General features: G+C 39.0%; 1 protein-coding gene across 1 annotated transcript in view; it reads left to right on the forward strand.

The window, feature by feature from the left end:
• The window catches only part of TRPC6 (transient receptor potential cation channel subfamily C member 6), a 37,082-nt gene extending 25,233 nt beyond the window's left edge, over positions 1 to 11,849 (forward strand). Inside the window, exons 8-11 of the mRNA XM_010171311.1 lie at positions 223 to 426; positions 8,847 to 8,930; positions 10,807 to 10,882; positions 11,698 to 11,849. Of these exons, the coding sequence (XP_010169613.1) occupies positions 223 to 426; positions 8,847 to 8,930; positions 10,807 to 10,882; positions 11,698 to 11,849 (516 nt within the window). The remainder of the gene's footprint in view (positions 1 to 222; positions 427 to 8,846; positions 8,931 to 10,806; positions 10,883 to 11,697) is intronic.
• The last annotated feature ends 219 nt before the right edge of the window (positions 11,850 to 12,068 follow it).

Raw genomic sequence — 12,068 nt, forward strand, 5'->3', positions numbered from 1 at the left:
GATCAAATCCACTTTGTTCTTCTGTAATTGCATTACTTTAAGTGGATTAATAAAAACAGTTCCATTCATTGAAATTTGATTTTCACAGATTATAAACAAGTTCTTGATCTGTTTGAAATTAACTTCAACCAATTACATTTGAAACACAAAGTTTAGCTAGAGCATCTTGAGTAGTCAGGTTGGTATTAACAGTGTATTAACAGTTGTGTTTCTATTTTACAGGATGATGCTGATGTAGAATGGAAATTTGCAAGGGCTAAACTTTGGTTTTCTTACTTTGAAGAAGGTAGGACTCTTCCAGTACCGTTCAACTTAGTGCCAAGCCCAAAATCTTTGCTGTATCTCCTACTCAGAATCAAAAAATGGATTTCAAAACCATTTCTGTGCCAAAATAAAAGCTTTCAGGAAGATGCAGAGATGAACAAGGTAATTGTATAGTGTGTATACTGACTGCTAATTTCTCTGATTAATTTTCCAAAGTACTTAATCTACACTGAAGTCAGTTACTACATGCAGGCTGAAATTCTTACTTTGTTTTTTTAATATAAATATTTTTCTACATCTATAATCAGTTAAGTCCAGAAATACCATTGTAAATTTACAGTTCTTCCTGCTCCTTGTCACAGAATCAGAGGATAATTCAGGCTGAGAGGGAATGCAGGAGGTTTCTGGTCCAACCTCCTGTTCACAGCAGGGTCAACTCTGAGGTCAGACCCGGTTGCTCAGGGCTTCATTCAGTCAGATCTGGAAAACCTCCAAGGATGGAGACCGCACAGCCTCTCTGGGCAGTGCCACCGCCTGACTGTCCCTCATGGGGAAAAAGTTGCTTCTTCTACCTCTCATTTGAATTTGTTTGTTGTCTCTCATCCTCCTGTCCTGCAGCTCTGTGAGGAGCCTGGTTCCATCTCCTCAATGACCTATATACACTGGAAGCTTCTGTTAGGTATGCTTGAAGCCATCTCTGCTTCAGGCTGAACAAGCACACGTTCCCCTGTGTCTCTTCACAGGGCAAGTGCTCCAGCCTCAAACATCTTGCTGACCCTCTGCTGAACTTGATGCAGATTTTTTACATCTTTCTCACTGTCCCCCAAGCCCCCTAGGTCCGTTTCTGCAGAGCTGCTCCCCAGCCTATGTTGTTGTACGAGTGGTTCCTTTCCACTTGCCTTTATTGAAATTCACAGGGTTTCTGTCAGTCCCATTCTCCTGGATGGCATCCTTGCCTTAAGTCTATCAGCTGCCCACCCCTTGCCATCCCAAATTTGGCTTTGTCTGCAAACTTGACAGGAGTGTGCTCCAACACCTCTTAAACCTCGTCACTGATAAAGTTGTTTAAAAGGGCAAGTCTCAGGACAAGACCACTGTACTACCCAATAAGTACAACCATCCAGCCAGGATTTTACCCATCTAGTTGTCCACCCATCCAGACTGTAACATCCTATGTACAAGAATATTCTAAGATACAGTACTAAAACTTAATGCTAAAGTCAAAGTGGATGACATCTTCAGCTCTCCCCTCGTCTGCAAATCCAGTCATTTTATCTCAGAAGGCCATCAGTCTTCATAAACCCATACTTACTGCTCCCAGTCACCATCTGCTCTTCCATGTGCCCAGAAGTGTGCTCCAAGAGGACTCCATCTGTTATTTTGCCAGTTACCAAAGTGAGTTTGAGTGGCCTGTGGTTGCCCAGATCATAATTTGTGGCCTTTTTTGAAGATGAGTTTGCCATTTATCTTTTTCCAGCCTTTGAGGACCTCTCCCAATCTCCATGATCTTTCAAAGATGATAGCATATTTGCAGGGTCTTCATCTGTTCTTTCAGCACCCATGGATGCAGCCCATTGGATCCAGTGGACTTGCCTGGGTCAAGTTCTCTCAAGTAACCCCTGACTTGACCCTCCTCCACAGCAGGTCATTCTCCTTCTCCTCGAATCCCTTCACTAAGCACAGAGGCCTGAGACTGTCAGTGAAGCTTGAGGCAAAGAAGACATCAAGTCCCTCAACCTTACCCGCATCTGCTGTTGCTAAATCCCCTGCCTCACTGAGCAGCAGGCCCACGTTTTCCAGCCTTGTGCTGCTATTGTGTTATTGCCCTTGCAAATGTCAGCTTAAGGTGAGCTTTGGCTTTCCTCCCACCAGCCTCACATATCTGGGAAGAGTTACTAAATGCCCTCTTTGTAGCATGTCTCTGCTTCCACTGAGAATGCATCCTGCTTTCATTGTAAAGCATTCTGTTATCCGTTTTATTTACACAAGTACAGTAAAAAGCACTTGAGCTGATTCTTTGCTGTATCTCGAGGGCTTATTTAAAGAGTTTATAGTCAGTCTGTTTCTCTTGCTATGTCTTGGTGTTACTGAAGGTGTAAAGACTAGCACTATTGTATCACGTTAGGGAAGAAGAGCTTTGCAAGACAACTGATCAAATGTAGTGAGTAGAAAGGTGAGCATATGGTAACATTCACACACAAAAAAATAAATTACAGGTTTGTCATAGTGGCAGAAACAAACGTGTCATTTATGGAAATTTTAATGTGCCAGGATCTTTGTTAAAATAGGTAGTAGCCTGAGGAAAGACCTGCTCAAGGTTAAGAGTTCTTGTGTCTGTAGTCAAGATTCATTAGTCATTGATTCATACTGGGGCCCAGTAAAGATTTTACGTGCATCTGTCAGCTCTCTGTCACCAATGTGACAAGCACTTTTTCCATCACAGTTATCAGTTGAAGAATAAAATAGAAAAGAAACTGGTTGCAATACTAGAAGGAAAAAAATGGAGCTATAGGGAAAAATACTGTGCCCTGACAAGCCTCTGCCTGGTTAAGTTCGTAATAGTTTATAAAAACAAGCACAGATACTGCAAACACCGTCACCAAAGTCAAGACTGTTACTAACTTCAGATGTCTCATGTGAGCTACTGGTAATTTTTCTAGCATTACACAGATCTCACTTCATTTTATTTGGGAAATCTAATCCTCATGTATCTAAGACCCAACAGAGGTGATACTGCATTTCCTCAAATTTTTAATGACTCTGACATTTGCAAAATGTTTCAGCAAGCTGCTTGATGCAATTCAATTTCACAACTTCTGTGAGTGATAAAGTCATCAGTGAAAAATAATGACTTTAAGGAGATGCGTATGAACTCTAAATTGAGTTATGGTAAGAAACAACAAATCAAGGGATTTTTTTTTTTTCTAATGGACTTAATTTGTGACTTTGAAAAGCACGTAAGAAAGTTAGAAGCTTATTTTTAATGACTTTTTAAAATTAAATTTATGTTCCCATAAAACAGATACTCTTAAAAATCCCATTCTAGCACCCTGAGGAAAGAAGATGGTTTTTTATCATTCCTTTCCAAAATTATATTCCAGTCTAGCAATTGAGATGGCTGGAAAGGTGCAAAGCATAATAAATACTGATTCTAGATAAAACAGTAGCAGTTCTGTCTGCTTTTACAGCAGTCCCTCTGAAACAGAGCTGTAAGGATGCAAACATCATTTATCAGATTTTTTCCTAACCCTGAATTAATTTCTTGTCTTCAAATATTAATGCTTTCCACTCACTGCAGATTGTAGTATAACTAATGCTGAATGAAATGTGCCTACTGCCCAGCCAAAGAAGCTATAAAACTGCAAATCAATTTTTAAAAAAAATGCTTTTACTTCGGAAAACATAACGCAGCTGAGTCACATTTATTCATTCCTCACCTTTTCCAGAGGGATAACCGATATTGCCAGATGATTACATTTTTAACTTTTACTTTTGGACTGCCACATACGATGGAGCTGACTTCATCTGAATCTATCAGATGCTGCCATCCTTCACAATTCTAAAAAGTAACTAAAATGTTTTTGTGTCACATTTTGACCCACTGTTGGTGATTTGTTACTGTTGAAGCTGTTTTATGGCAACTTCTCAGAGGCATTGTCTGGCTTTTTGGGTTTTGACTTTGGACTCACCCTATGCTGAGCAGATTGGTGCTGCTGTGACTGCTGAGCAGGGAGTTACTTGTGTCAGGAGCTACAATAAACACAATGAGCTGTGCAAAGATAAGATTTGGCACGACCAGACCCAAGACTTGGTGGCCGTGGCTGTGCTAGTAAATTAAATGTTATAAGGAGCTTATCTGGGCACTGAGGCCAATTCAGGAATGGCTTGCCCATATTGAAGTAGTTTCCCTCTCAAAGTAGGGTCGCTGCAAGCTTTTAAGCCAGACTATCCCTAGGGAGAGAGCCAGTTGCCCTGGCGCAAGTCCTACTTGGGAGGGCACTATATGTTTACCAACAGAAGACATTGCATTGCAGTACCCAGAGATGTTAACACACACTTGAGTTTAATGATTCACACCCAGCCTGTGGGTCTTTCTCCTTCAGAGCCTGCATCTTCTCAGTGCAAAAGCAGCAGCAGCACCAGGGCAAGTGTAAAGACAAGAATTAAGAGGGGAAGGGGTGGAACTCTGCCCCTAGAGCCAGCTCTGCACTTCTTACCATTGGCAGGAAACAAAGCAAGATGCTGGCAGTGCTAAATTGTGAGTGATTTACATAGCTGTGGTCAAAGTGTCGCACGCCAGAAACTAATTTCTTGAGACATACTCCATAGAATAATAAAGGCTGTGAAGATGTGTTCTTTCAGGCTGTTTATTAAAACTCACAGATTTCTTCTGTTTCAGGCTAGAATTGGTGTTTTAAACATCAAGTGACCAAGAAACTCAAACCAAAAAAGGGAAGAAATAAATGAATAAAAAGGAGAGTTTTAAAGAAACTTACTTTGAGTTTTATTCTAAATTGAAAAATTTGCTTGTGAATGAGAAAGTTTATGGTTTAAGATTCACAGAACTTGTTCATCTTCCTGAGCTAAAACCGATAGTGGGAGATGATGTATTTAAACTTTAGACTTTTTCTTAAAACATGTCCCTTCAGAATAGAAATAAGGAACAACTAATTACTGAAATAGCTTTAAACTCTCACTCAAACAATTAAAAATACTTTCACTTTTCCTTTCCTAGTATAAACCAGTGCAGTGTTCCTGAAATTTTCAGAAATGACCTCTGATTCTGGGAGTGCAAACTGAGTCATTTTCTGGGAACCCTCCCTTCTGGTCCAAGCACATACAATTTACTAGAATTCCAAGTCATCAGCTACTTCTGAAAACTGGAATTTAAGACATTAACAAAGTGCTACATAAAACAGCTACAGTAATTGCATTATAATTCTGACCGCACTGAATTTTAAGCAATACTAGAGAATGATGAAATGAGAAGCAAGTTTAAAGAAGGTGTTTTCTAAGAGCACAGAAGGGCAGGGGCAAACTTTTTAGCAGGGCCTTTAGTGATAGCACAAGGGGTAATGGTTTAAACTAAGTGAAGGTAGATTTAGACTAGCTATAAGGAAGACATTTTTTACAATGAGGGTGGTGAAACACTGGCACAGGCTGCCCAGAGAGGTGGTAGGAGTCCCATCCCTGCAAACACTCAAGCTCAGGTTGGACGGGGCTCTGAGCAACCTGATCTAGTTGAAGTTGTCCCTGCTCATTGCAGGAGGGTTGGACTTGATGACCTTAGAAGGTCCTTTCCAACCCAAACCATTCTATGATTCTATGTATGCTCCATTTCTTCTTTCACACAACACTCCTGGAGAAGAGTTCTTTTTGTTAGGATTAATATCATTGTTTTATTTAAATTACTTTTTTTCCCTCTCCAGTTACTCATGCGTGGATGTTCAATAGATATTAACTTCAAAATATGAATTCTAGTTTAGTCATTAGTATGACAGGCTGAGTTTACTCTAGTAGTAATTTTTTGGGAGAGGAAAAAGCCATAGGCATGAAGCTTAAGCAGAGTTTAAAATGTTTGTGTAAAAATTAAGTTATAAAGAAATCTTGGCAATGTCTGCCACCAAGTGGTCATTCAGCAACGTACAAGAGATGTTCTGTCCTGTGACTGTTACACATAAGCAGGTTTAATGAAGTTATACGCTTCTGATTTACCTGCCAACTTTCAAGGTGCAGTCTAGCTAATTAAAAGTAAATTATTCTGTTCAAAAAATGCAGAGTACTGAAGGGTCAAAGTTAAGATAAAGATGTTACAGTGTGTCTGGTTTTACAAGTTTACAGTGCCTCACAACTCTTTTCACCACATATTCCCAATTTTGCTGTTTCAAGTGAAAATCAAGTTTTAGCCAAGCATTGGATTAACTTTTTAAGTGAGCCAATGTAACATAAATTTGAAACTCATAACTCATTTCCATCCATATTCAGGTTAATATGTTAGAAATAAATATTAATTATTTATATATCTATGTATATATTACTTCATATCTTCTATTGTTATTTTTGCTTAGTCAAGTAAATGTAGTCTAAAGAGATATATAATGTTTTTAACAGTATATCTATATAGATATTGTAAACTAAAAAAAAAAAAAAAAGAAAATCCAAATTCAGTGTAAACTTTATATTAATTGCAAATGAATACATTTTACCAATAAGTGTAATCTTACAAACCTGATGTAATGAAAGATGTCCCTGCCCATGGCAGGGATTTGGACTATGTGATCTTTAAAGGTCCCTTTCAATACAAACCATTCTAGGATTCTATGAAATGCTAAACAATATCTAAAAATACTTAAATTATTGCCTGTTTGCAGATTAATGAAGACTTATTTGCTTTACTGTTAAAGTGAATATAAAGTTAATTGGAATTCTATAAAACTAGAAGACTTTGAAGAAGTAAGCTCTTCAGGAACTGGGAGAATTGAGAATTTTAATTCATGTCCTCATTGCTGGTTAAACAACTGAATCTGGTGGCTCGGTCAGCCTTTTTATACCTGTACAATTCCCATTTTTTTTATTTTAGCCTTTGTGTTAGTACATGTATGTTAGAGCAAACCCCCAGTGTAACTCTGCTGAGATGTTTTTATAATTTTCCAGTTGACATCTGGTGAATATTTATCACATATTCCACGTTCCTACTTCCATTTATTATCAAAGTTCAACCATGAGAGGTTTCCATTATACCTCAAGAGGTTATAATGATTTCAGATGCAGGAGAAATGGCTATCTGAAGGTTTAGCCTTCATTAACATCAGGCACTGTGTTGTTGGCTTCCTTGAGGTGTGACATGACTGTACAGCTGCATAAGCATCTGACCCTCCCCTGCTTTCCTTCCCATCGAACTATATTCCAACATTATCTTACACACTACTTACCAGGCTTCAAAGTGCCCCACTTTGTTTACCTGTAGGTGCTCGATGCATTAAGACACAGAGATAACCAACATGGAGAACCTCACTGGAAATACAACAAAATTCCTCTGGATCTGAGACACCACAATGATAGCCTTGTGTTTTAAAACAGTAGAAATTTTATTGGACCATGTATAATTACAGAGAACTGACTTTTTAAGTCCCACTTATTCCTCATCCAGATCAATCAGGATGTATATTTCAATTTTTTTTTTTTTTATTTCTGCAACTACTACTCATTGAACTGGCCCCATTATCAATCTAAAGTAATATAATTCATTTCATTTTAACAGTTGTTATTTGCTCCTACTGCAGCCTAGTCATTCAGCTTGAGTCTCAGTTCACTATTCTGTGATGCTTTAGACCTCAAAGATGTAGATCAGTAATGAAACCCACAAACTGCATCCTCGGCGTTTCATCGGGGAGTGATGTCCTTTTCTTTCATAGAATCATAGAATCAGAGAATAGATTGGGTTGGAAAAGACCTCCAAGATCATCAAGTCCAACCCCTGATCCAACTCCAATTACTATATCATGGCACTAAGGGCCACGTCCAATCTCTTTTTAAAAACCTCCAGGGATGGTGAATCCACCACCTCTCTGGGCAGGCCGTTCCAGTGCCTGATTACCCTTTCTGTAAAGAATTTCTTCCTAACATCTAACCTAAACCTCCCCTGGCAGAGCTTGAGCCCATGCCCCCTTGTCCTAGTGTTGGTTGCCTGGGAGAAGAGACCAACCCCCACCTGGCTATAACCTCCCTTCAGGTAGTTGAAGAGAGTGATGAGGTCACCTCTAAGCCTTCTCTTCTCCAGACTAAACAACCCCAGCTCCCTCAGCCTCTCCTCATAGGACTTGTGCTCAAGTCCCTTCACCAGCCTCGTTGCTCTTCTCTGGACCCGCTCCAGCACCTCAATGTCCTTCCTGAACTGAGGGGCCCAGAGCTGAACACAGTACTCAAGGTGTGGCCTCACTAACGCAGAGTACAGGGGAAGGATCACTTCCCTGCACATGTAATAGAGAAGATGCTACTAAAAATGTCAGCTGATAATTTTGTGGTCCCTGGCATGAACTGCATAACCGATTACATTCAGCATTAGTGCAAGTGAGGGGAGAAGCAAACTCCTCGTGTATTTTGTGGTAGTGCAGTTCAGGTGTTACAGGCAAGTGCTATGAGAGGAAAGAGGTAATGCTGCCCCCTCTCCCTCCTTGCCTCTCCCCCATCCTGCCCTGACTCCCTCATCTATTGCCTACAAAGCAGTGCTGCACCACTGCTGCCTTCCTCCTGATGCTGATCCCCCTCCTGTGCCTGAGGTGTGAGAGAAAGCCCACGGTGACATGGCTGCTCTGGTCCCTTGAGCTTGTTAGGAGCAGTTGAGAGGCAGATTAAAAGGAGAAGACCTCTAAGTTCTCACTTTCCTGCATGGCAATCTGAAAGGGTTTGTTTCAACTCTTGTGAGGAAATTCTGCACAGGTACGAGGACGCTACCACTGTAATTTAATACTCCCCAAATTGAACTTAACAGTTAATGTTCTGTCATATGATATATCTGTCAGATAATTTAACCATATTGTTATTCTCTTTATTTTGTACTGTCAATAATGTTTCCATTTCAGCTTGGTCAAAGGAAACAATCAAGTATAAGAAGCTCAGATGAAATCCACTTAAACAGTTTAAACAATCCTCCAAGGCAATACCAGGTAAAAACCAGTTTATTTTTAAACAAAATCAAGAAGTAGTAGAACTTCAGGATCAGACTGATGGCATGAGGACAGTTTTGAATTTATGTTAAACCACATGAATCAAGAATAAATCCACAGATCTTGTATATATCAGAAATAAATGCAATGATTTAGGTATTTGTGGTACAGTCTGAGAGTATTTTGTCTCCTCTTTGTTTCTTAAATACTGCCCTTATAGTGGAATATTTTTAAAAAATGAAAAATGTTTTTAATTTTAGAGAGAGATTGAGTTCTCAACCACACAGTGTGAACTAAGAAAACCAAAAAGAAATGCAAAATCTTCCCATTCCATCTGCTGAAACAATTTAGCTTATTGTGCCGCACCTCTATATTCTCGTACCTCAAGCACTGCAAGTGTATTTCAGCCTTTATGCTACAGTCTGTTTATTCTTTGCCTCCTAAACAACTGCAATGAGCCTTTGTGCAGTTAAGCGTAAACAGACCCAGCACAGTCTGCATAAAGCTCAGCTCTTCTGGTCCAGAGGCTGCTCCTTTCCTTCCTGTAGAACTATAAAGCTGGTGGAAAGGAACAGACAAGAGCTGCTTGGGCAGTAGGACAAGATTGTCTGGATACAAAAAGGTGTAGAAAACAGTGTGGAAGTATAGAAAAAACTTTTCCCCCTTGGACAGGCTAGCTCTGCTTCACTTTCACATTATGCAGTGTCTGTACAAGTCCATTCCAAAAACTCTCTGACTCCACAGGCGATTTCATTATGATGCAGTGATAGATCTTAAGATTACAGTTTTATCCTGTAAACACAAGGATGTGTGGCTTTGCATTTAAAACATTCTTGAATTATTAGAACAAACAGTACAGCTGCTGACCTTGCAAGCATGACTGTGGTGATGGTCTGGAGCCACTAATCTGGGATGATTCACCTCACAACCACCTCTGGTCAGGTCTATTACTGTGGAGACAAAAGCAGACACATCAATCTATGCGTATTTTCTATCTTGTAGTGAAAAACAGAAACTATTGTGTTGTCATGAGTTACACCATATGAAAATATTAAAGCCAAATATAGATCCTCAAAAGTAATTAGATATCTTGTTCTAATTCAAGTAATTTGATCTAGTGGGAGAAAGAGTGGTAGAATTCATTTTTCCTGAAAAGTAAAATTTACATTAAGTTTTCTGGCCTAGGCTCCCTTTATTTTTAGGAGAGAAGGCAGTCATTTTACTGGTGTGATTTATTTGATCAGTTTCAGCAGTCTGAGATGAATTGTCTTCTCAGATTTGCCTTTTCTCTCCACAGAAGGAGTTAAAGGTAACTGCCATAGAGATGTATATTTACATTAGAAACTATCTGTATTTGCTTAAAGGAGTCCCAGCGTGGTGCTTAAATGAGTCTATGGGTCCCATTTTCTCTAAGTATTACATTGGGAAAAGATAATTTATCAGATAAAATACAGAAATATATTAAAATAAGCTGATTGCAAAAGGGTTTACCAATTAGTGCTGCTTATCAAGGTCGTTATCATCTTCTGGTGGCAGTAAAGGCTAGATGGTTTCACCTATGTGGAGATCAAAGCTGCAACTGTATTAATCATTCTTATAGACTCCAGTAGCAGCTTAAGCTTTGTGAATGATAACATTCATTAGATGTGTTTAGTTTTCTATCTTTCATGTAAATATATATGCAGAATCATAAAGTCTAAATATATACTGCAGATGAAAGCAGAATTTTTTACATTATATTCCTTTAATCTGGCAAGTCCTACACTGAAATATCTGAATGCAACAGAAGATAACAGATCTTAGATGCTGAGATGTCATAGCAATACTAGAAAGTCCAACTAAGAAAACTCATACTTTCTTTCTTTCTTCTCTGCAGAAAATAATGAAGCGTCTCATTAAAAGATATGTACTGAAAGCTCAGATAGATAAGGAAAGTGATGAAGTCAATGAAGGTATGTTAATGAATTGCATGTTTATCTCTAATGAGAGAATCAAAACAAACTAACTAAAGTGGTTTCACATGCCACTTGAAAAATGTTTCCAAAATACTTAATCTACTTGACATGTTTACAGGTGCAAGATATAAAATTAACATGAAACTGAAGTTAAGGAAGAGATCATAGGTTCGTCAATGTGGCTTCCTGTCTCTGCTCTCCCATCAGAAATTATCACTGATCTGACACCTTTTTGTGCAGAGTGTTGCCACTTCTAGTAGTGCCCGTGCATTTCCCGTAGGAAGGCTGCATTTAATGCAGTGGCTGGTTTAGGGCACTCCAGTAGGAATTCTTCTTTGTGTGGGAGATACATGGTGACACAGATGCTTCAGCCTTTTTTAACTGGAAACAGATGGTGAATGTACTTCGCAGAAATGTTGTCTTCTGTTTGCACTCTCTGATGCTTAAAAAACACTTAGTGCAGCAGGAGAAGGAGAGGACCACTCTCTTACAGACAGTGAGAGGCTTTGTTGCTGGCCAGGAGGACTAGGGCATCCTCTGTCTCCATGATCTCTCTTCTGTCTTAACAGCTCATTTGGGTTTTGTGAACTGATGTGTTCTCTCACGTTTTTGCCTTCAGATTTGTTTGTTTCCTGAACTGCATTCTCATATTCCTATCCATAAGCCACCATTCACCTATGAGCCACAGAAAGTCCACTTTTTCTACTTCAACAAAAAAATCCAGAGAAATCCCATGATAACTGTGAGATATTTGGGTATGCTGGTTTTTTCTTTTGTTTTTTAATAGCGTAATCTTCTAATGTATCTTACAGGTGAACTGAAGGAAATTAAACAGGACATCTCAAGTCTCCGGTATGAACTCCTTGAGGAAAAATCTCAGAATTCTGAAGATCTGGCAGAACTTATAAGGAAACTTGGGGAAAAACTGTCAATTGACTCTAAGGAAGGAGAAAGCAAGAGATAACCTAAACATTTAAGAAATGCAACAGAACATTAATGATTCACTAAAGCCATATTTCTGTTTTTCTCAAGATCACATTTCTACAACAGATTCAGAAATTAAATCATTCCGGTTATTGAAAAACCACAGTGGCAAATCCTCTGTCTGTGGTAGAGAGGAAATACCACTTGAGTAAAGATATATATTCTTTACCTGCTGAAGAAGAGTTAATTTTAGATCATT

Source organism: Antrostomus carolinensis, unplaced genomic scaffold (genome assembly GCF_000700745.2).
Source record: "Antrostomus carolinensis isolate BGI_N321 unplaced genomic scaffold, ASM70074v2 scaffold21077, whole genome shotgun sequence".
NCBI lineage: Eukaryota > Metazoa > Chordata > Aves > Caprimulgiformes > Caprimulgidae > Antrostomus > Antrostomus carolinensis.